Source organism: Dreissena polymorpha, chromosome 14, assembly GCF_020536995.1.
Source record: "Dreissena polymorpha isolate Duluth1 chromosome 14, UMN_Dpol_1.0, whole genome shotgun sequence".
Classification (NCBI taxonomy): domain Eukaryota; kingdom Metazoa; phylum Mollusca; class Bivalvia; order Myida; family Dreissenidae; genus Dreissena; species Dreissena polymorpha.
Genome location: NC_068368.1, coordinates 23,406,341 through 23,431,697, shown reverse-complemented (window position 1 = coordinate 23,431,697; position 25,357 = coordinate 23,406,341). Strand labels below are relative to the sequence as shown.

General features: G+C 36.0%; 2 protein-coding genes across 4 annotated transcripts in view; both read left to right on the top strand.

The window, feature by feature from the left end:
• Positions 1-2: 2 nt before the first annotated feature.
• On the top strand, positions 3-17,216 carry LOC127857018 (kelch-like protein 29). 3 transcript variants are annotated; one of them, XM_052393281.1, is made up of 10 exons: positions 5-153; positions 2,192-2,250; positions 7,202-7,378; positions 8,330-8,440; positions 9,464-9,574; positions 11,023-11,201; positions 12,184-12,409; positions 13,064-13,187; positions 14,069-14,185; positions 15,167-17,216. In XM_052393281.1, the coding sequence occupies exons 2-10, from the start codon at positions 2,212-2,214 to the stop codon at positions 15,817-15,819; spliced, it is 1,737 nt and encodes a 578-aa protein (XP_052249241.1). In that variant the 5' UTR covers positions 5-153; positions 2,192-2,211; the 3' UTR covers positions 15,820-17,216. The 3 variants fall into 3 exon arrangements, with proteins under 3 accessions (XP_052249243.1, XP_052249241.1, XP_052249242.1); XM_052393282.1 differs by lacking the exon at positions 5-153 and adding an exon at positions 202-692; XM_052393283.1 differs by lacking the exon at positions 14,069-14,185 and having other exon boundaries at positions 3-153.
• A 956-nt stretch (positions 17,217-18,172) lies between these two features.
• Positions 18,173-25,357, top strand: part of LOC127858101 (G8 domain-containing protein DDB_G0286311-like) — a 34,760-nt gene continuing 27,575 nt past the window's right edge. Inside the window, exons 1-3 of the mRNA XM_052394997.1 lie at positions 18,173-18,335; positions 21,411-21,449; positions 21,849-21,937. Of these exons, the coding sequence (XP_052250957.1) occupies positions 18,326-18,335; positions 21,411-21,449; positions 21,849-21,937 (138 nt within the window). The 5' untranslated portion in view covers positions 18,173-18,325. The remainder of the gene's footprint in view (positions 18,336-21,410; positions 21,450-21,848; positions 21,938-25,357) is intronic.

Genomic DNA, 25,357 nt, shown 5'->3' with positions numbered 1-25,357 from the left:
GTTTTTTATTAGTAGCATGTAGCCATTTTTAAGGTTACACTACAGTAAAGATTCCAAATTGTAGAACCCGATTGAATGTATACATATAGAGGCCTTTTTGTACATTTAATTCGTCTGTTCGTGAATTTCACGATTAATTAACCTTTGCATGAGGTAAAATACTGAACCATTCAATAATACGAATATGGCTTTAGTTCAAATACGATCTTTATACAGTACTGTGCTTTTTATTTTACTGAACAAGCTCTTTCATGTTTAGTACATTTATGTGCATATACTTCTAATATTTGTCTAGTTCTTTGTAGGACTCCTGCACATTCCATTTGTATAGTATGAATTGTTGATCAAATTCATCATTGGCCTCTCTAAGTGGCTCCTTGTGGAGCTACAGGTTATCCAGATATGAGGAAAGATTAGATATACTGGAAATGTCCCTTTCAAAAGGGGTCAGGGGTCCCTGGGCCTGGGTCCTGATTGCCTACTGTCTCATGCAAGGTATTAGTTAATGGGATGGGGCTTCAATCTGCAATACCTGGCTTGTAACTATTTCAAATGACCACTAGTCCTACATCTACACAGCCATAAGATAGTTGAACTCAATTCACTAGAGACAATGTTGCCCTATATACAAAGATAACAGAATTTTGTTGACTGGAGACTTGTAGAGCTAAATGTTCACTGGGAATATTGAGGTTTAAGAATAAGCAAAACAAGATAATATTCATTATGAATCTGCAAGATGACATGAACCAACGATTTATTAATTAGTTTAAATTGTATTCATGTTATTTAGAAGTATATGTTTTCATGGAATTTCCATGTTTCAGCATAAATAACATATTTAAGTGTTTTATTTTGTAATCACCATTTGTCCAACATCGTTTCAACATCTAAGTGTTCTTTAATTTAAAAAAACCTAGCTTGGTGGAAGTTATATACCAAAAACTCTTCACAATGTGACTATAAAAGTATATTGAACATTTTCAAAATCTTGTATAGAATTTCAAACAAATTCACAGATATATTCATCGGGAAGGGGTCAAAAAGTCTACCAAAATGATTTTAATTACTTTGATGTATTACTTTTTTTATTAATGCCCCCGAAGACGGGCATAAGTGATTGGACCATCTGTCCGTCTGTCCTTCCGTCACACTTTTCGTTTAGGTTTCTCAAAATGCTCATAACTTTTATGTCCCTTGAGATATAACCTTCATATTTGGTATGCATGTGTATATGGACAAGGCCTTTCCATACGCTTAAAAATTTTGACCCCTGTGACATTGACCTTGAACTTAGGGTCCGCATTTAGGTTTTAAAATCTGTGTTAATGTTTCGAAAAATGCTCCCAACTTCTATGTCCCTTGAGATATAACTTCATATTTGGTATGCATGTGTATATGGACAAGGCCTTTCCATACGCACACACATTTTTACCCCTGTGGCCTTGACCTTGAACTTGGGGTCCACGTTTAGGTTTTCGAAATCTGCGTTTAGGTTTCGAAAAATGCTCATAACTTCTATGTCCATTAAGATATAACCTTCGTATGCATGTGTATATGGACAAGGCTTTTCAATACACACACAATTTTGACCCCTGTGACCTTGACCTTGAACTTAGGGTCGGCGTTTAGGTTTCGAAGGCTTTTCAATACACACACAATTTTGACCACTGTGACCTTGAACTTAGGGTCGGCGTTTAGGTTTCGAAATCTGCGTTTAGGTTTCGAAAAATGCTCATAACTTCTATCAAAGCGTTTATAGGGGGCATATGTCATCTTATGGTGACAGCTCTTGATTTTGGTTGCAAGGCTTTTTTTTCCAGTCTTCATACTGACACACTTGCCCAAAGTCTGGGTTAAGTAAAATATTATTTGGGCAAGTATATATTTTGAATTTATTTTGTTGGGCAAGTAGCACATTTATTAAGTTGACTGCATAACATGATAATTCTGTTAAAATCAGACAGGGCAAAAACAATATGTCCCCCACTACTATAGTGGGGGACATAAAAATAGTGTGAAGACTGTTTAGGGATATTTAAAAATATTTTATTACCTTGAACAGCTGATGAGATTATTGCAATAATTCCACTAGAATTCGCCTTTAATATATAAGTATTCAGTTCCATTTTTTACCCTTCTTTGTGATTTGATTTTAATACTATGAAGTCACAGATACTTTTTGTTTCAGATGGCCAACATATCTGAAGTATGGAACAGTTAAGAATGCAGCATGCTGAAATCATCAAGGTATATTTCATGTGTAAGCCTCATTGTGCGAAAACTGGGCTGTATGCAGGGTCGCCCTTATAGGCTTATCAGGGCAACACTTTCCACCTAAATTGGATTTTCATTTAGAAGAAACTTCCGTTAAACAAAAAATTCCATAAGAGCAGAAATTGTTGTCCCTCATTGGCCTATGCAAACTGCACAGGCTTATCTGGGACAACACTTTACACACATACACATGCATTAAGGCCTGTTTTCCCAGAGTGCAGCTCAAGTGGTTTTGGCATCTGATATTAGAAAGTCGTAAGCAATGATTAAAGTGTATCTGTCATAGTTTGCTGTCCCTTGTATCTTATTTCCTAGAAACTGTATGTAATGTAAGATACTATTGTAAATAGTACTACATGTAGTACATGAATTTGGTAGGATACTCTGATGTACTTTAATGGCTGGACAATTAGCTTTTGGCAATTGAAGTCTGGTTTGATACTCATAATGTTTTCTTACAGTAAGAGAAAAATACATTTTAACTATTGCACAAAGCAGTTACTTTATTTTATTTAAAGATATTTTTTTTATAAAAATGTTGACCATTTAAAAATGGTCAATTGACACTCATAACAAATTTGCTTCATCCTTGATTTATTTTGCATTAAATGCTGTAAAAAAAAAACTTGATTACAGGGCTCACGCTGGGCTCAAATTTTAGGGAGAAGTGACTTCTCCCTGGACACTGATTTAGGGAGAAGTGAGGAGACTTTAGGGAGAAGTGGAGAGACTCGGACACGTACAAGGGTTTGCGTGTAGGGGGTTACAACACACATATATACATGTGTATCACATTATTGCAGTATACCACTGTAGTATACATAACTAATAACTATAAGTTTACTAGCTCAATATTCAATCCATTTTGATGTATATATATATACATATATATATATATGATATTATAAAGACTAAAGTAATTCGAAGATAAAATGTATATGAAGCAGTAGCCAACATAAGCTCAGACCAGATAAATATTTATGTTTGAAATATGACATTTAACATATGCTTTGTTAACTATTATTTGTTATTTTTATAGTCTCTCCAATTTCAATATCTGATGAATACAATTCGAAATATTATAAACCACACCGTCCGTATCACCCCATGTCAACTTCTAAAATAAATTATAATGGACGAAAAATAATGTATCCGAAAACGACCGTCCGAAAAATTGTACGCGTTTTGTAAATGAAATAAAATGTGCATATCTTTTGACTGCATAAAAGAAAACCAGTAGCCTAGCAAATACGTAATTAATATACAATTTAATTGACATATTGCTTTACAATAGCATAGTTTGTCGCTAAAAAACAACTTAATGTAATTATCTTTTTATCAAACGATAATCGGCAGAAAGGTGTAACATCATCGACATAGATCTAATAATTTAATTATCATCCTTTTGTTAATTCAGATCGATAGTCAGTAGAAAGGTGTAAAGTGATCAGCTTAGAAATAATTTATTTATTGTTACGCTCGATTTTATTTTTTTATCTTTAAATATGACGCTTGCCATCGGCCGTGTTGGCAGACGACAATATCAACTGTGTATTTCCAACTAACTTTATACAGCGTCTGCGCATGAATTACCAAAAATTATGTGTGAGCGAACTCAATGTTGATTGGCAAGCTACAATGTGACTTGAACGCTGACTTGATGAATATCGATCGCCGATTGGATAAGTTCGGAAGTTGGGAGAATCGGATGCGGGGTTTAAATTACCTGTCGCTTAATTGCGACAAGCTCCAGGGTGCGACATTTTGATTGTGTATTGAAAATTGAATCAGACCTTGACATCGAGGAAACCGGATGTAAACAAATTCCAGTAAGAGGGAGACTGGATGTCGCTTTTTATCTACAATTTCTTTAGTTTTAGGCGACATTTTGCGTAAGAAAGCGACAAAGTCGCTCATGTCGCCCTCTTGCGCGAGCCCTGGATTAAAACTTAAATAGTCTATTAAAATAAAATTGAATAGGTAGCAAAATTGCATGGAACATCTAGATATTTGATAGTTAATTGTTGACCTAAGCCTAGATGGGCAACAGGGTAGAATCTTAAAAGTAGGTGTTTATAGTTTGTATTTGTGATATGTATATTTGTTTATGGGCTGGTGTCCTTTTGCGCAAAAAAAAGACGAATGAAAAAAAAGCAATATCATGCTTTTTTCACTTTAAATATTCCCCAAGCCTGACCAGGGATAGAAACTCACTTTTCGTCCATAGTTGTCCATCCTTATTCTTTCACAACTTCTTGTCTAGTGAAATAATTGCTTTCTCACAAAATCAAGAGGCCAAACTTGAATAAAGAGGCCATAAGCTAGAGGGCTGATGTATTTCATCTTGTTACTCATCCCCCCCAAAATTATTGTTTCTATATAAGTTGCGTGCTAGGAAAACTGGGCTTAATGCATGTATTATAAAGTGTCATCCCAGATTAGCCTGAGCAGTCCACACAGCATACATGCCATAATTTTTTAGGTCCAAAGCGGGACATTCCATAAAAAATTGTCGGGACATTTGACCCAAAAGCGGGACACCTAAAACGATTTATCATCCCAACTTTACTGTAGTCAGTTAGTACTAACAAAAACTCATGATACTTTTATTCAAGACATAAAACATCTGATATGAAGCATGGAATCTAAAACATAACAATAACAGTTTTATAAAATAAGACAATAGCAAACAACGAGGAAAATATTCATCTTTTTAGAGTACAAAATCTAGAACATTACGACAACAATACTCATGATATTAATTTCAATGGCAAACATTAACGCAGGGGAGGCTATCCAGTACACTGAAAGTACGGGTTACAGTAAACTATCTACCGAACAGTTACATCAGTTACACACGGATTGCGCGGCCGTACACATTTCAGAGGTAGGTTTTTGGTGGAAGCAAACCGTCTTTGTGTTTATTTTACCTCTCAACAACGCCTCAACCGTTTTTACACCAACAAAAACAAAAGCACAAAAGAAGTCTATGGCTGCTTTACTCAAATTTTTTTTCTCTAATGTTAATAATCATATTTTGTTTTCTTCTTATATACACAGATTAAACTGAATTGTGAATTGTCAGGCGCTGTATTGGGGTAGCGTCAAACTGTCATGAATAACAACACGTTGTTTTTATTACAATAACACAAGACAAGATGGGTACCACTTTTACTGTTTGTTGCGATGTTTTTTTAAGCATGTATCCATGAGCAGTTTGTTACTTGTCAATTGTCGCGGCTTAATTGGAGTAGGGTCAAACTGTCATGCATAGCACCTCGTGGTTTTTAGCTTAATTGGAGTAGGGTCAAACTGTCATGCATAGCACCTTGTTGTTTTTATTACAATTACACCCAATTACACTAGACAGGATGGGTATCACTTATTGGACTGTTTGTTGCGATTTTCGTATATTGCACATTCGGATTATCCCGCTATTTATGAACTAAACATTGAATGTAAAAGACTCATTAATTACGTAGAGTTAATTTTACAAAACAATTGTTTTGTAAACCGTTTCAAACAAATACAAAAATAAACACATTTTCAACATTTATTTCATTATAATACAACTATCGATAGCAATAAGCGACCACTATCTTGAAGACCACCATGGTGCGAATGCCTGATAAAATCAATAATTAGCCGATAAATCGCTGACAAGGTGTCATAAACAACACTGGTACACACGATAAGTAGAATCGGATTGTTAATTGGGGGCAATAAAGGGATTAGCGGGGGTAGGTGTTAGCGAAACAGCTTGAATAGCGAATTTTATTGGGAACCTATAGACCTTACATCGTTTTTTACGAATGTCAGGACAAATCGTCTCATATCGGGACGGCGGGACAAAGGGCCCAAAAGCGGGACTGTCCCGCCGAGATCGGGACGTATGGCATGTATGCCACACAGGCTAATCAGGGACAACACTTTCCGCTTTTTTTTAATGTTTCATTTGAAGGAACTATCCTAAACAGAAATCTATTCTATGTGGAAAGTGTTGTCCCTGATTAGCCTGTGTAGATTGCCCTTTAAGCACATGCACTAAGTCCGGTTCTCTCAGAAAGTCCCCCTATCTGATGCAGTCTCAGAAAATCAAGGGTACAAACACAAAGATTGTAGGACATAAGCCCCCCAGGACAAAACCCCCCCAATGAAAAAATGAACATTTGGACAATTGCCCCCCAGTAGAAATGACGGGTAGGATATAAGCCCCCCAGTGCTTATTTTGCATATGGATATTTGCCCCCCAATGCTTATTTTAGAAGTGGACATTAGCCCCCCAGTGCTAATATCATATGGTGTTTCCATTAGACTAGTATATCTCTGTATTTGGATTCAGTATTATTTCATATCTCCTAAATATATAATCATAGAAACTTGGATCATTATAATTCGAAATAAAAAAGGTCCAGAAACTCACTTCAAGCACTTCTTAGGTAAAACAAACATCTTAAAGAATTTGAATTGTTTTTTAATTAATCAATCAAAAGGATTATCAGCTTGTTAAAGGTGTGACATGTGGCTTTGAAAATATACTTGTTAATGAAAATTTAAGGCTTCTGTATTTAATCAATAAAAAGGATTAAAAGGTGGTGATAACTGGACATGATTATCTGCTCAATCGAGTAATGTCATTTAGAATTAGGCACTGGGGGGCAAATGTCCACGTCTAAAATAAGCACTGGGGGGCAAATGTCCAGATGCAAAACAAGCACTGGGGGGCTTATATTCTACCTGTCATTTCTACTGGGGGGCAATTGTCCAAATGTTCATTTTTTCATTGGGGGGGTTTTGTCCTGGGGGGCTTATGTCTGGATACCAACACAAATTAAGGGGCTATTTTAGGGGCCATAAGCTAGTGTCTTCTATCCCTGCAACCCTCCCCACCTCCGTAAAAAAGTAATTTTTCTGTCCAATGCAGTCGGGTATGGCAAGCCTGTTGAGGGACACGGACCTGGCTGATGTGAACCTGACAGTCAATGGGCGTGTGTTCCAGTGTCACAGGGCGGTGCTGGCGGCCGTGTCCCCGTACTTCCGCACCATGTTCACTGGGAGCCTGCTTGAGGCCACCACACATCAGACTGACATCACTCTGCAGGTGAAGTGAGATTAGTTTGTGATAGGTAAAGACTCAAGGGCCTTGTATAATGGTTCTACCCAGGAAACGGGATTGAGAGAGTCTCAATAAACCAAGGTCTATTTTGGTGACTCAAATATGTGTATGCTGGTTAAAATTACATCCTTAAAATTGCCCACTTGTGTGACATTCTATAGGAAATATTGATGGTATAGCTTGTGCTTATTGATGGTAATTCTCAAACAGACACATTTTGAAGTCAAATAAAAAAAAGAAAAGCTTGTCCCCAGATTTCCAATATTCCATGAGTTTATATTTAAATGACAAGACTGAAATGCAACGTTATTTAATATTTAACTGTTAAAATATGTTCTGCTCAATGTAGGCATGGAGGTTTTATTCTGATAAACTGGTTATTTTGAATTATGTCATCAATTGCATGAACAGATTTAAGGATTGGCACTAAAAGGTTCAAGTATAGGTAAAACAAGAACAAGTATTTCTTAAATAAAAAAATAAATAATTTGTTTAGGTAATACTAATATCTGTGCCTTGTGAAGCAATTGAGCATTCAAATGTGTATATATTGGAGAATGTATTTTTATGCTTTTTAATCATTCATTTAAGCAATTTATCTATTCACTTCATTCAAACAGTTTACTATTCTGGGGAGAAGTTCTCTTAATTCACCTTAACCTTTTCTTCTTAATTCTACGATTCAACCCATCATCGTTGCTCAATCGGTCGTTGTCAGCTCAGGTAGTACTCCTAAGAATACTTCAATGTACCCTGGGTGCGGGAAATATGCTGAAAGGCATCAGGCCATATTCTGGGGTACGTTTTAGTATATTTTATATACCCCGGGTACTTTGTTGCATACCTATGAGTACCCGGGTACTTTTAAGTACCGTAGTTAAGTACCTGAGCCCAAAATGATCAATCGAGCATCATTGCCATGTACTGTTTCCTCAGGATCTTGATGACAGCACATTCAGTCAGTTCCGTCAGTTTGCCTATACAGGCCGACTGGAGATGGAGAAGGTAGAGCCGGTGGACATGTTGGAAATGGCAGCTCTCTTCCAGGTACAGAGTCTCTCTTAACCCGTTACCCCTTAGATCGGTATTTTGACACATTTGCAGTTCCTTAGAAAGTTAAATTTAATTAGAGACCTTTCTTACTAGATTCAAGTTTTTAAGGCTTCATTTCCAACCCTTAGATACTGGTGAGCAGTGAACAGCATTAAACCTGAACAGACTGCAAGTTACTCGCAGGCTGTTCTGGTCTTATGCTGTTTGTACATTTTCACTTTGCTTCTGAGTGGGAAAGGGTTAATATAAATTTTGTTTATCACACATGACAGAATCTGTATATAACATGTATGTATGTATATGTGCGATATTCTAAATTGTAAATACAATTTTGCATATATTTCTTTTTTGTGGGCATTAGAAATAAGCAATGTTTTCTTTTCCAGCCTTTTTAGATTTCTTGGTGTTTTTTTATGTCACCGTTTTTTTTAAGTGATTTCCAATATTATGCCTAATCTGTATTAAAGGTTTCTGTTTGCAATCTACATGTGAGGGTCTGCTACAAATCAATGCTTTATTTGCCAGTTTTTATTTTTATTTTGTTTTTTTGTTTTACGTGTCACTTTGGTTACCAATTTTCAATGTTATGTCCATTAAAGGTTGACTGTTTGCTAGCGCCATGTCAAGAACTAAGATGAGTGCCTTAGTCCCTATGGCCCTCTTGGTTACAGATTTAACTTATATTTCCAATCTGTATTAAATGTTGACTGTTTGCAAGCACTATGTGGAGAACTCAGATGAGTGCCTTTGGCCCCATGGCCCTCTTGGTTACAGATTTCCCTTATACATGTATTTCCAATATGTATTGAAGGTTGACTGTTTGCAAGGGCATTGTGAAGAACTCAGATGAGTGCCTTAGGCCCCATGGTGTCTTGTTTACAAATTTCCGGTATTATTTCCATTCTGTATAAAAGGTTGACAGTTTTCAAACGGCATGAGAAGAACTCAGATAAGTGCCTTTGGCCCCATGGCCCTCTTGTTTACAGATTTCCCATATAGGTCCATTCTGTATTAAAGGTTGACTGTTTGCAATCAGCATGCGAGGGTCTGCTACTGAAGCAGCTGAAGGCACCAAATTGCATACAAATGTTTCGACTGGCATGCATGTATAACTGCCAAGATCTCAAGGTAAGGCAAATTGATAAAATGTAACTGTATTAACACATAACTCTGTTACTCTGGCCTGAATTCTCAGAGTACAAAAACTCCAGTAGACTGACATTAATCATCCCTTTCTACTGTTTGTCAAAGGCTGTTGGTTCTAAGCTGTTTATTGAAATTAGTACAAGGTTATTTGTCCTATTCTGTTTGTCCAAGTCTGTGTGGCCATGATTGATTGTCCATGGTTGATTGTCTATGGTTGATTGTGTATGGTTGATTGTCCATGGTTCATTTTCCATGGTTGATTGTCCATGGTTGATTGTCTATGGTTGATTTCCATGGTTGATTATCCATGGTTAATTTTCCATGGTTGATTGTCCATGGTTGATTGTCCATGACTAATTGTTAAAGGCTTTTTCTCCTATGGTTAGATATAAATCTTTTGAATTAAGCAACAATCTAATTGTTATACCCCCACAAACGAAGTTTAGGGGGGTATATAGGAGTGAGCTTGTCTGTCTGTCTGTCTGTCTGTCTGTCTGTCTGTCTGTCTGTCTGTCTGTCTGTCTGTCTGTCTGTCTGTCTGTCTGTCTGTCTGTCCGTATTAAGTGTCCGCTCTTGCGTCATGCCGGGTCAAAAACTAGGTCACAGGGTAACTTAGTGCGTTTTAAACATTGAGCATGGTGTCCGCTCTCTAATTCAAGTAGTTTTCATCCGAGCTTCACCAAACTTGGTCAGAAATTGTATCTAGATGATATCTAGACCAAGTTCGAACATGGGTCATGGCAGATCAAAAACTAGGTCATGGGGTCACTTAATGCGTTTTAAACATTGAGCATGGTGTCCGCTCTCTAATTCAAGTAGTTTTCATACGATCTTCACCAAACTTGGTCAGACGTTGTATCTAGATGATGTCTAGGTCAAGTTTGAATATGGGTCATGCCGGGTCAAAAACTAGGTCACGAGGTCACTTAGTGCGTTTTAAACATTGAGCATGGTGTCCTCTGTTTTTTGTGAAGACAACATGCAAAATATTCTGTGTCCATGCGGCATGTGGGGGTATTCGTCACGTCTGTGACAAAGCTCTATTTACCTATGCTATATTAACCCACAATTGTACAAGTCAGATATTTGTTGAAAACCATCTCAATTGTAGAATAACTCATTAAGTTTAAATGTTATCATCTTCAAACACAAAATGATCAGTCTAACATGTTTTTGTCATTAATGTAATACCCCACTTTTAAACCATTAATTCATAGATTGAATAATAATGCATAATGAAAATTTAAACCAATTATTCATAGCTTTTTTGAGACCAAAACAAATATAATGCTGAAAAAAGTTACTAAACTTAAACCATAGAAACATGATTTGAATTATGTTACTTAATACACACTTTTCTCAACAATATTTTAATATCATAAAAACGCAGTTTCACTGAGCACAGTTCAAAATGGAGTATTTTTTTACAGTCTAAATCCTGGCAGGTGATGTTGGACCACTTTTGCAATATTTGGCAGAGCGATGATTTTGTCAAACTCTCTCTTGAGGAAATTATCGAAATCGTGAAAGAGGACCGGCTAGTTACCCTGGATGAGGAGCATGTGTGTGAAGCAGTTCTCCGATGGATTGACCATGATTCCGATTCCAGGTAACAATATACTTAATTATTTTCTTTTAAGTTACATAAATATTCAAAATCAATAAATATTTCGCAAAATATTTCATAAAATAAAATTTACCTCTAAAAAATCAGTGTTCCTTATAGTAATAGCCAAAATTTTAACGTTAGATGTGGTATGTTAACATAGATTTAACCAGATACAAAATGCTGGTTTTGTGTGCGACAATATATTCCATGTTAATTTCATGCCACAATATCCAAACATTTAAGAGCGAACGCAAGACTTGCTTCGGGCAGTTTCGGAAGAACGACGTATTCATGAGAACTACGTCGTGCTTCCGAAGCTGCCTGAAGCCAATCTTGCGTTCGCTCGTAAATGATCGGAAATTTGAGACAGAAATTCGCATAGAATACCGATATATTGTGACACAAAAAAATAATAACGAATATTTTGTATCATGTTAAATCTATGTTTCCAGGCCACATCTAGCGTTGAAATTTTGGTTATTGCTATAAAGTACATTGATTTTTTATGTGGTAACTTTATTTTTCAAAATATTGTACGAAATATTAGTTGATTTTGATTATTTATGGGTTTTTAAGGTAAAATACATGCAACACTTTGCACTTAGAGACCATAATAACCATACCTTTTCTAACGCAGCACTTTTAACTGAATTGATTTAAAAATAAAAAAGGTATGTAATGAAGTTCTCAAAAAGAACCTTTTTAATAACAAAAATCAAAATCGACTGATTTTGTGCCCTCTTTTTCGGCTGTTTTCTTGTGGAATTAAACCTGTTTCTGTGTGTGTTTTTAAACCGTAGTTTCTATATTAAACATATTTAAGTGATGTTATAGTTAACACCTATGCTTACTCTATCAATATCTCCAAAAGATTAAACCGAAACAACGGCCTTAAGTTTAAAACATGCCTTCGAGTAAAATATGTTTATTTATTTTTAGAGTACAGTCTGACTTGATTATTTAGTGTAATCTAACCTTTCAGGCAGAAATACGCCCTGAAGCTGTTCAGTCACGTGAGGTTGCCTCATGTGAGGTCAGAGTTCATCGTGCACAAGTTATGTCAGGTGACTTACCTCGTGGAGAACGTGAATTGTCGTCGACTTCTAGACGAGGCACAGCACTTTCACATGATGCCTGCCCGACAGATGGATTACAGCGGGCCGAGAATGAAATACAGGGTGGATGATGATCAAGATGAAGTTTTATTGGTAAGGCAATTTTGTTAAGCTCTTTCTTTTATTATTTCTTTTAAAGACGTTTCCGATTTCTGTTAGCTGTTCTATTTGTTGTTGTTGTTGGAAAGACTGACCTTTCGCATTATTCACATACATGTTTAAAAAAACATACAATCATACATTTAAGTTGACAGGCATATAGCATAATAATTCCAATGAAGTTTCTTTGTTGAAATCTGTTACGCAAATCTGAAATCTTGCAATTGATACAGACATAACACTCTGATGTGTACATGTTTTCTTATATTAATGGCCAGTACATCCAAAAAATATTTGCAATGCCTATTGGCTTCATTGTTTTACCTGCATCTGACTTTGCTATGAAATATAAATTCATATATTGTCTGAGGCCCTGCAACCTAATAAGTATAACTGAGCCTCGCTCTGGGAATACAGGGCTTATTGCATGTGCATAAAGTGTCGTCCCAAATTAGCCTGTGCAGTATGCACAGGCTAATCTGGGACAACTCTTTCCTCATAAACTTGAGACACTGCCTTTTAAACAATAAAATGCAATTAAGGTGGAAAGTGTCGTTTCTGATTAGCCAATCTGGTAGGAAACTTTATCCACATGCATTAAGCCCGATTTTCCCAGAACGCGGCTCAAAATAGATTGTATTTGTTAAGGTATTAACAGAGAACAAGAGTGACAAGGGCTCATTCTACGAAGGTGGATACTGCCTCTGGGCCTTGAACTACCAGCAGTGCAGATGGTTTACCCTGGCCCCAATACCCATGAATGAGTCCCCAGGTTTGTAGTGAACTACCAGCAGTGCAGATGGTTTACACTGGCCCTAATACCCATGAATGACTCCCCAGGTTTGTAGTGCATAAGGGTCAACCTATCATTGCGTCTGCACTCACTCTATGGTTTCAGTGGCATAGTGTACCGGTATATGCTGTCCAACTAGCGACTGGAAGGTCATGGGTTTGATCCCAACTGTGGGAGCGTATTTTAGATCTCAACCAAACACACAAAGTACAGTTTCTACCCAGGAACCGGACTTGAGAGTATTTAAATAAGTCTAAGGCATTCAATTGAATTGAGCTAAATAAATTGGTTTAAACTAAATCTGTCATGGTTGTATCCCCTGCTGGTCAATCCTGTATTGCAGAGGATGGTACCCCTGCTGGTCAATCCTGTATTGCAGAGGATGGTACCGATAGCGCTTTGAGTAGTCACTCATGTCTTGTTTTAGTGCTTTGTTAGAAAAGAAAACTGAAAAAAAGACATGTTTTTATTGTTTAGGAATTTACATATAACGATATTATATTTGTACAATTGTTATTTACTATAAAATATTGTACATTAATTGTATGTTGTTTTGTTTATGACTCTGAAAGTGCTTTCAGTTACAGGATTTTCGTAAAATCACTTGTTTTGTTTAAGTGTATCATTATGTGAGATAACTGGAATAAAAAAGAAATACCACGTTAAGGAATTATTTTCTAGCATTATCATTTGTTCACAAATACCCTTTACATCATTGACTATGGAAAACTAAAAAATTATGACGTGTGTAGTATTCTTAAGGAAATATTAATATTAAAAAAAAACTTTAATAAATGGCTGATTTACGTGTTTTATTCTCTCGTTAAATGAAAAGCAAACCTGTTTTGCTATGTTTATAGGGACTCATTTCGCCATTTGCTCCTATGGTTACGATCTTTTCTTATCTGGAGGAACTAACAACCCAAAGTCTCTGTTGCGATACGAAAGTGAGAGAAACGAATGGACAACAAGCACAGGTTTGAACTTCTTGGAATTTCATTACTTTCCATTGATGTATATGCTCCGTATTATTTGTAAATCATTAATTAATTTATTCAGTTTAATCACCGTGTTTATGTAGCAGCGGTCTAATTAAACAATGATCATGAGACACACTTCATGCCCTGCAAACACAGATCTATGAATACACGTGTTTATTGTTAGATCTTTGCTATAAATAATACAGCTTGTGCATTTAAGTTACATTGTTAGTTTGTTTTAAATGCAGAGGATTATTTATGTGTATTTTGCAGTCCTTTTGTATTTAATGAAAACAGTGTGCTTAAATACCAGTATGTGGAACCTACTAGGCCTAAAATGAAAACGTATATTTCCGGTTTCATTTTAAACATGAACATAAATGTTTTTCTATCATTAGTAAGTTATGACCAGATCCTCAATTGACCTTTTGGCAGTCTTTCAAAGCGCGTATTTCCGTTTGTATTTTAAACAAGAAATTATTCATGTTTGTATCATAAATGTTTACTTTGCAGTATATTAGACAATAATTTTAAAAGCTAGTCGGAAATAAAGTGTGCGTAGCCTTCATTGGTGATACTCAAAGATTGCTTATATTCCCGTGTTCATTGCACAATTGAGACCGAATATTTTTCATAAAAACAACAATGACATATATATGAGTCTTTCCGGTGAAAACGGGGCTTAATGCATGTTCGTAAAGTGTCGTCCCAGACAAAGATCTATCAATAATGTTTAATCTCCGCAGATTTTCTTGTGCAGTCCGAACAGGCAGGCAAATCACGGACAACAATTTTAGCATTTCAGAATTGTTCATTTAAAGGAAGTACATCTTTCAAACGAAAATCAAGTCTATGCGGAAAGTGTTGTCTCTTGTTAGCATGTGTGGACTGCACATGCTAATCTGGGACGACACTTGAGGCACATGCATTAAGCCCCGTTTTTGCAGAGCGAGACTCATACAATTTTGTTGTCTGCAGGTCAGCTGAGGAAGATGAGAACACACCACACTATGGTTGCGCTTGGCAACGCCCTGTATTGCATCGGCGGTCTGAGACAAGACGGTCCAATCGGTTCGATTGAGGAATACAGTATACCGGGTCACCGTTGGTTACCGGTGGGAGAACTAGTCCACCCGGTTCATTCGGCGACCTCGGCTGTATCCGGTGAACAGGTGCTTGTTTTCGGCGGTATAGGTAAACACGGACATGAAATTAGCCATGTTCAGGCTTATCACGTGCGGCATAAAGAACCGACGGTGATTTCTCAGCTACCGTTCATTTCTAAACAGTTTCACGCTTTGACTATTGGGAAAGATATATTTGTGCTTTCATTGGAGCGGGAAAAGGAGCATGTGCTGAAATTGACGTCGGATTTCGGCTTTGTTGACGCGGGCTTTGATATTTCACTTGACAAGAAAGTCTTGGGTGTCACGCACCATGATAATTATTTGATGATTTTGACTGAGGATGAATTGACAGAAGGTTACCTCGGTGATGTGATTAAGGTGAATACAAAGACATCTCAGGTCGAAGCATTGGTAATGGAAGGCAAACCCACTCCTAAACCATTCCACGCCTGTCACAGACTGTATGTTGACAAGAAGTTCCTATATCATACCTACTTTCAATAATTACAAACTGTATCAAAATGATTTCGTTACAACAGTTTAACAGTTTGAATGCGATTTAATATGTTGTATTAAACGTTATCTGTCTGGAATATTCAAACATTTGAGGATCATGATTACAGGTTCTTTATATTTTATCTAGTATGTATTCAGAGGGGTTATCACGTGATAGTCAAGATGGCGAAGTCCATGCAGAGACAGTTACGTTTTATAACCTTCATTACTTTTGTTTAATTTTTAAATCGACGCTCACTTTCCAGCCATATCATTAAACATGTGATTGGCGTTAATTTCGCATTAAAATTGGCTTTATATCTCGACTTAACTCCTTGCAAATATTCTTAGTGCATGGAGCTTTAATTAGGTCATCCCGCTAAGAAAATAAGCAGCGAGTAATTGAGAAAAACAGCGAGTATCAACACGAAATGAACGCAAGTAACTTTCTTGCTGATATGGCTGGAAAGTGAGCGGTATTTAAACAATAAATACAAGTAATAAAGGGTATGAAACGGCGAAAAATACTTGCCTCGGCATGAACGTCGCCATCTTGACTATCACGTGATTACCCCCCTCTGTTATTGGAAACTATTATGTTGATATATTCATTATATCAATCGCCGTGGCACAGTGGAGAAGGCGTCCGCCTCGAGATCGGGAGGTCGAAGGTTCGAGCCCCATGGGGAGCGTTTGTTTAAGAATGGATGTTTGAGCGTTAAAAATGAATGGTTACCGACTTCTATCCGCCTGGCGCCTGGCATAGTGATAGGAGTTGGGAGGTACATGGTATACACGCTAAAAAGTGTCTCATATGCCAAATTGGCTGGCCCTTTCAATAGGGGTGACACTATAATAAAAAATACCTTTACCTTTTCATTAAGGGAGTCTTGTTAGTCTACATATTACAGTATTGTAACATTGTCGTTCTTTTACTTTTATGTCAGAGTATGTATAATTGTTGTACATGTACTAAATAAACTGATTTGTTTCAAAGCGTTTGATATTTCGTCACATGAGTACTGTAGAATTGTTATAAAGATTATTGTGGAATTTTTGTGTGTTGTAACCTATATAGTTACAAAAAGTGTTTGTTGTCATACGGTTTTAATTTACTTTCACGGACGACCTTTTTTGTTACATATGATAATGATCCTTTGTATTATATAAAAAGTTATATAAGCTATGAAAATTGTGTGCATGTTATGGTAAGTGTGTCAAAGGTTTCAATGAAACTATGTGATACAAGTAAACATGCCAAGAATATATATTACATGTATCGTAAAATGGTGGAAAACTCATTTACATCTATTTAACCTCAAAGTGTGCAATGAAATAAACGAACTATGCTTTTGGAAAACTAAAATGTGTTCATCAGACACAAATAAAATCGAAATGAATTTCAATCAAGAGTTTTTGTTGTTTTCCGAACGGCTGTAAGACATCATTTTAACAATGCTGTTCATTATCTGGTAATATGATAGAGCACAACCGTAAATAAGAATCTTTTTTTTCTAACGCCTGCCTCACACCATTTGATAACGAGTCTTTTATATCGCCAATGATTTGAAATATTCAAGTTAAACATGTTGAACCATGTCGAAATAATGTTTTTGGTCCGTTACTTATATTTCATTATGTGGCAGCCGCTAATGACCGAAAACACAAGACAAATATCAAACACGGAAAATAACAAAGAACTATTTGAAACCATAAATAATACTACGTAATATTTTAATCGATTATCACGCAGTATGTTATGACGTCAAGTAATTTGATAAAGCTATGCTATAAATAATTGGAATCTCTACGTTAAAGGGGCCTTTTCACAGATTTTGGCATTAAGCTTGTCATTAAATGCTTATAATTAATAAATTTCAACATTGGACCTAAAAATCTCCAGTAAACACACAAGATTACAATTAAAAAAGGAAAAAAAAAACACTGATCCCTGGAGTCCTGGAGTAAGAAGTCTCCCGCTTAGACCATCCCTGCTCATGCTATCAGCGGATGTATTTTATACTTTATATAAGCAATCCTCGTAGTTTCCCAAAATATAACGACAACAATAGAACTTTCCAAATTATTCAATCGTTTCGCGTTGCAACGCTTTATAATTTTCAGGTGTTCAAATCGTCAAAAGATGCATATAATTGATATTTTAGAGCATGGTAAATGTTCAGTATCACTATTTCCTCACAAATATCATAACTAAAACGAAAATTTGCGAATCTGAAACAACTTTTTTAATTTTGTCAATTTACCAAAAAGTCAAAAGGCCCCTGTAAGACTCGAAGCATGGCCATCGTGGTATAAGATAATTGACCACGCTATGGTATTACACTGATGTTCCTGGGGCTTTAAGTGTATCAGAAATATAGGTTCGTTCGCGTTGTCACATAACGAGACATTTCTTAAATGGAACACAGATAAGGAGGTGAACTAGCTCGCCGATTTTGTCAAAGTTTTGAGTTTTTTAATCCAGCGAAGTGAGTGCATTGCCTTCAATTCAGTCATGTTGAGAGGTAACTATTTTCGAATATTATTTTTATTATTTGTTATTTAAAATATACATATTATGTATAATATGACAGTCTTGTGTATTCCTATACTACTTCGTTGTTTTCGTATTTCGATTTGAAACGTGTAGATGTTAAAAAGTTTATTTGAGATATCTATCTATCAAATAAGTTTTCTTTATAATAGCTGTCATAAACAGGTTTTCTTTTAGCCAACGATACATGCTTAAGGCTTTAATGCATAGAATTAAACTTAGTCAATCTTTATCAATCTATCTTAATTTTGACGTGACGTGGCTCGTAATAGAACAAAATCATGCTCAAAATACTTACCGGTATCTTGGCACGTAACTTCGTTGCAACAGGGACAAATATATGTGTGTCGAAGTACTCACGCACAGAACTATTGTCAGAAATCACAATCTGTATTATACAAAAGATTTTCTTGTGTTGTCTACAACCACGTTTCTTGATTGAAAACACAGCAGCAATATATCGCAGACGTTTGCCACATAAAGTATATGTTTTTACATGTATGGACACAATTTACTATCAGCTTGCCCGATAACAGTTGCTGGACGTTCATGAACGTTCCTTAAAACAGTCTTGCACATCGTGTATATGAACAGATAATTTCCACACAACTTTTATACCAGACATCTTCACTAGTAAATTTGAAAGAAACAAGATAACAAATGAAGATAATTTTATATTTTCCAATGATGTCTTAACTTGCATTGCTTATGTCTAAACAATTCGATATATTGCCTCTGTTCGCGAAACAAAATCCATCAATAGTCATTTATTTTCTGTCACCATTCATAGCGAAATATTTTCCAATTCTCTGACTGATCTTCCACAGCATTTTAACCCTTTGCATGCTGGCATATTTGTCGTCTGCTAAATTAGAGTCTTCTGAATTTTTAAAATCATCATTTTTTTCACTTTGTTTCAAAGACCACTATCAGAATAGCAAACAGATTGGATCCTGATGAGACGCCACGTTCTGAATATCAGAATAGCAAACAGTTTGGATCCTGATGAGACGCCACGTTCTGTGGCGTCTCATCTGGTTTCAAACTGTTTGTAAAGGCCTTCAAAATTCGGTTCCAGCACTGAAAGAGTTAATGATCAAATAAGTGTGTAGTAAACCAATGCATTAGTCCAAATTGTTGACGCTCTCAAATATTAAGCTACTTTTTTATTAGTAATATTGGTTTCAAAGAATTTAGCCCATATAAAAAGTATCTCTAAATTCTTTGCGCGTATTATAAATAAGACTAACTAATGCATTACACTAAAAAGGTCAAGATTAACAGTTATGACTCTTTCTTGTGAAGAAAATGTTCAGTTTGAATAAGCGACAAATAATATTTTAGATGCCTGTAGAAAATGTTCATTTTTTTCCTAAGGAAAACTATTATTTTAATTAGCGATTACTTTGTTTCGGTATATCATGGAATGCTAACCGCTTGATAAATTATTAATAGACTTCATAAGTCCAGAAACACTATTGAAATGATTAAACTTGCAGTGCGTTTATCTTATGGACTTCTGTCAGTCTTATGAAACTGACGTACGAAATGCCGTTTTAAGCAGTATACCTTTTGCGATCACATTTTGCCCCTTGTGTGTTTTCCGTTGTACATCGTTCGTCGTTAAATTTTACCCTTTGAAACAATTGAGGTCACATTTTTAGCCAAATGTCAAATAATTTATGCAACTTGGTCATTTGTTCCAATGATATATCGACAGAGTTCAAAATTGAGTCACATCGGAGCAAAAGCTAGGGCATTATATAAAAAAATGCCACGTTGTTGCCCATTTTAAAAAATGCCGTTTACGAGTTCGAAAATGGTTCCGATCTGTTGAAAAAGACTTGTCGGCTAAGGTGAAAAAGAATTATGACCCTTTTACAATTTTCCACTATAGAATATAATTATTCTAGTCCTATTTATTTTGTGTACTGAACTTAAAGTGCTCGATAAATTTCGATCCAACTTTCCCCGTGATTAATCTTTATTTGTTGATAATAACAAAGGTAAGAAACTTGGCTGCAACAAATTTTAGCAGAACTATGGCACACCAACTGTTTGTTCTATCATTACACATGAAACATAAATACTAATCACCATTTAATGTATTAAACTTCTCATAGACTGCTTTAGACCACCATGGCCCTATTTGGTATCATTTGCTCGAACTATGAGACCATCATGGCCCTATTTGATATCATTTGCTCGAGCTATGAGATCATTGAGAGTGTACATGAGGACAATTGTATTCCTCGTCGAGATTATTTTGACGTTCAAGTGTTTCCTGTTCTTGAGGTGGTGCGACTTTGAACATTACCTCTTACTGACAAACATTTGATGCAAGTTTCGTAAAAAATCTTTGATGAGCACATTGCACATAAAACGGGCATGTCCCGGCATGATAACGTCACACCATTCAACCTAGTGTTTCCGTGACTTGAATGTGTCTCGTGCATATGTTTCAATGAGCTTAACACGTGAAACTTTGTTTATATATAAATTCTTAATTGCTGTGTTTAATATGGATCTGACACGATTCATACGTTTACCAAATTAATGCACGGACAGACGGACGATGGACATTCCTAAACCCCATATTCCTGAAAAAATGGTTAAAATGCATTTATTTAATAGATGTAATCACTAAAATATGTGTATTGGAGGTTCTTCGTTAAATCATATGCAGGGATAGACCACTACTTAATGACAATTATAGGGTTTCTAGTTAAGTTTTGAGGAATAGACCAATGCTACAGATTTCAAGTAGCAATTTGTTTCTAATATATTCATTTGTTTGTCCTAACGATCATCCATTAACTTCTGTGTTGTTCAATAGTGACTTTTAACGATATAAATTATGTTACATGATTATTACACACATGTTTCGTGCTTTTAAACGTTGAAATTTTTAAAACCTATATTAAAAAATGTCCACAACTGCGATTACTGTAAGATATTTTAAATTGTGGAATTCAATGCTTTATTACAGTTATATATAAGTGTGTATATTCGTACTTTCCATTTTTTGTGTTTGTTTTATTTAAAGTGGTTCTAATCCTGGAGATTTTGGTCTACACATTTGCAGGTAAGTTATTCTCAAATTGCTACAGAGCACAAATATTTGTTCATTTTCTGAAATGACTGTGTTAGTCCCCTATGGGTTTCAACGAAGGGGACAAACAGGTTTACCTACGGTCTGTTTATTTTTCCGTCTCTTTATCCAGTAATAACTTAAAAAGTACTTTAGCTAGGGTGATGAAACTTGGTATGTTGATAGGCCATAGGAATTATGAATGTCTTTTCATTTGTTTGTCAGACAAAATTATGATTGCCATGGTTACTGAAATACGGGAACAATTTTGTCTGGATTCTGCGAGAGCTTAAATAGTAGTGATCTACAATTAACACACAAGTCCGAATTTAAGCAAGCAAGCTATTTCTGTTATGTGTTCTCTGAAATTCTTCAACAAATGTCCGTTTGTAGGTACACATGCTATTTCCTGTCTGAGTTGTAAGGAAGGCGCGGAGCATCTCTATGAGTGTGGAGAAGTTATTCAGTGCATGGACGGGCAGGTTAGACGGACTTCTATTATAATCTTTGCATTAAAATACATGTTCTCGTTTGTTTTTATCGGTGACAGGGGGCAATCAGAATTCATGACCCAGATATGAATTATGAACGTTAATACGTTTGAGCTAACATGACATTAAATTAGACTAAATATCATTTTATGTGGTACATTTGATTATCACGTGATAGTCAAGATGGCGACGTTTATGCCGAGGCATGTATTTTTCGCCTTTTTATACCCTTTATTACTTGTATATATTTTTAAAATGCCGCTCAATTTCCAGCAATATCAGCAAGAAAGTTACTAGCGTTTATTTCGTATAAATATTCGCTCTATATCTCGACTTTACTCGCTGCGAAATTTCTTAGAGGGATGACCTAATTACAGCCCCACTAAGAAAATTAGCGTGGAATAAAGTCGAGATATAAAGCGAATTTAAATAAAAAATTAACGCTAATCAGTTTTGTTACTGATCTGGATGGATGGTTAGCGTCATTTAAACATTAAACAAACATAATTAAGGGTATAAAACGGCGAAAAATAACTGTCTCGACATGGACGCCGACATTTTTACTATCACGTGATTACCCCCTCTAGACACCGACATGTTTTATAGCTTTCCGTCTAAAGCCAATATAATGTCCTTGTGTCGTTTGAACGAATCTGCACAGACTAATGAGGGATTTCCCAACGTAGTTAATATCATGAGTACATGATGGGGTTTTCTGCTGTACAACAAAAAATTATTTTCAATTGAATACGATTTTTCTTTCGTTCTTTTTCTAGTTCTACTTCTTCTGATCTTTTATTCTAGTTTTTTAAATTTAAATTCGCGTTTGATCTGTTTTTGAAAAATAGTAATATGATATATATACTCGGTTTGAGGTCGAAAATATCACGCACGTTTTACATATGCGATCCGTGACATGTACGGTTTAACAAGGCTATACTCTCGCCCATTGTTGGCATCGGCGTGACCGTAATGCAAGGGTTTGTGGGCAACACTGCCAAATAATAATCCTATGTATACATATAAACTTTAGAGCAAGGTTTGTGTACAAGTACACATTTATGTTAACGTCACTTAAACATCATACATCTATATGTCTTCCTACTTAATATGTAAGGTTACTAACAAACGCCAATGTTCAAGTTAAATTTTGCCATGCATCTACTCTCATCTATATACCCTTAAGACATTTATTTAATGTGTGTACTTACTGAAGTTGATTGATCCACGGCCAAAGCTGCGTCCTTCCTATTGTCAGAATTGGTCTTTCGTGTATCTGTGCAATTACTAGGTGTATTCTACTGTACCTTTACACGTGCTATTATGTGAGACAACTGGCCTGGATCCATGTTTCTGAACTGGAATATATCACATATCGTTACTATAAATAGTAACAAAATGACGTCGCGACAGGACCGTTTTTCGTATCTTAGCCGGGCCGATTTTTCATATCAGAAAAGAATGGAATCGCGCGACTTTTACTGAACAAAATTAAATGGCGTCCACATTCAGCCTTAGCCAACGGTGATCAATAAAATTGAGCTACAACTCAACGAGAGAATCGAACATGATTACATTGACACGTAGCACACAATTTGGACAATGCAAATATCGATTGAAACTGAAACTCATCTGTACATAAAATTGATGCCTGTATTTGTGTTTAACCAACAATCGTCAATCACTGTGAAACAGCAAAATTTATAGAAAAAGACACGCATACCTCGATGACAACTTAAAACCGGTTCTTATAATAATAAAATAACAAAGATTTGTAATTCCATTTTCTGTTATTCCATCCGTTTATCTAGATCTACATGTACTTTTTTAAATCACACTTTTTTAAACGATTGCATCGAATGCTTAACACTGTCACCATAAACACGATTTACGAAATCGTATGTCGAAGCGATTATAATAATTCTATTTCTATCGAAGCTCCCAATTATGAATGTCAAACACAAAATCCGAAATACGCTTTGGAATCGTTCGATGCTTAACATATATTTAATTGTTAAATAAAAACCATCCACGTCAGAATTGTTGTCATAAAATCAGAGAGTCTAGGTAATTTCGTCATTGACATTATGTCACATGAGGTACGTCATCAATTGCGTAATCAATTGAATGAAAATAAAAGTACGGAAGGCTGTTTCTGTTTAAATTTTAGTGAAGAACAAAAATAGTATGATATGTGATATAAACGATAACACACGGCAGAGCTGGGCCGGACGTCTAAAATCGGCCCTAGCCGCATAATGGCCCTCGGGCCAAATGCCCTCGGGCCGTTATGTCGGCAGCGGGCCGATTATAGACGTCCGGCCCAGCTCTGCCGTGTGTTATTGTCTAATTAACATACATAAACCCTTTTGTACTTAATAAATGGGAACTGTTTGCACATTACAACTTTATATCTTAACATTTACTAATTCACTTAGGCCATGTTAATTCAAGATAATTATAGATTAATGTATTCTCGCGTAAACATATTTGCAATTGGTCACTTATCAAGTGCCATAAATCCGACATTTTTATGTCCCCCAGTCTATACTGGGAGACATATTGTTTTTGCCCCGTCTTTTTGTTTGTTGGTTTATTTGCGTCAAACTTAAACATTGGCCATAACTTGCGCAATATTGGAGATAACAACTTGATATTTGGCATGCATGTGTTTCTCATGGAGCTGCACATTTTGAGTGGTGAAAGGTCAAGGTCAAGGTCATCCTTCAAGGTCAAAGGTCAAATATATGGGGGACATAGTGTTTCACAAACACATCTTGTTTATACTTGAACTTATTTTTTTACGTTTGCATCGACCAACATTGATAAGTTTTTGGATAAAGCAATTGTGTACAAGAGCAAGAGGCCAGTTTGATCAATTTTAATGTCAGTGTTACTTTAAAAGATAAGAATTGATGTCTTGTATTGAAAGTGTGCGTGTTGGTAGCTTAAATTAAGAACTGTTTGTAAAGAAGGCATTGCATTTGCGGAAGAAAGATAATATCATCTTGTACATGAGGACCTAACATGGCATTGCTATTACAGTCTACTCACGTTATCACGAAGTCGGCGGGAACAAGAATTTTTTTCGAGATAACGAGAGCTCGAGATATCGGATTAAGCGTTTTCATAGAAAAAATGAGACGAAAATTTACCTTGTTTTTAACATCTAAATACCTGCTTAGTGGTCTAACTAAAACCGTCACAGTGTGGCATTATACTCACTCAAGTCTTCACTGGCAGTGCTTCCGCGTAGTCCCCCTCTTGGCCGATCCAGATATCCCCCGGGTTGGATACTGGGTCCTTCTCTGGATCGACCGACAACTCATAATTATCTTTCAAGTTAGCCACGATAAATACTGTTGGAGTTCAAGGATAGAACAACACTCTGCAAATTTGCGACGCTTTATA

Coding starts and splice junctions, on each gene's coding strand:
- LOC127857018 (XM_052393281.1), top strand. CDS start 2,212: ATGGAACAGTTAAGAATGCAGCATGCTGAAATCATCAAG. Junction 2,251..7,201: donor AGCATGCTGAAATCATCAAG/GTATATTTCATG, acceptor TGTCCAATGCAG/TCGGGTATGGCAAGCCTGTT. Junction 8,441..9,463: donor AAATGGCAGCTCTCTTCCAG/GTACAGAGTCTC, acceptor TCTGTATTAAAG/GTTGACTGTTTGCAATCAGC.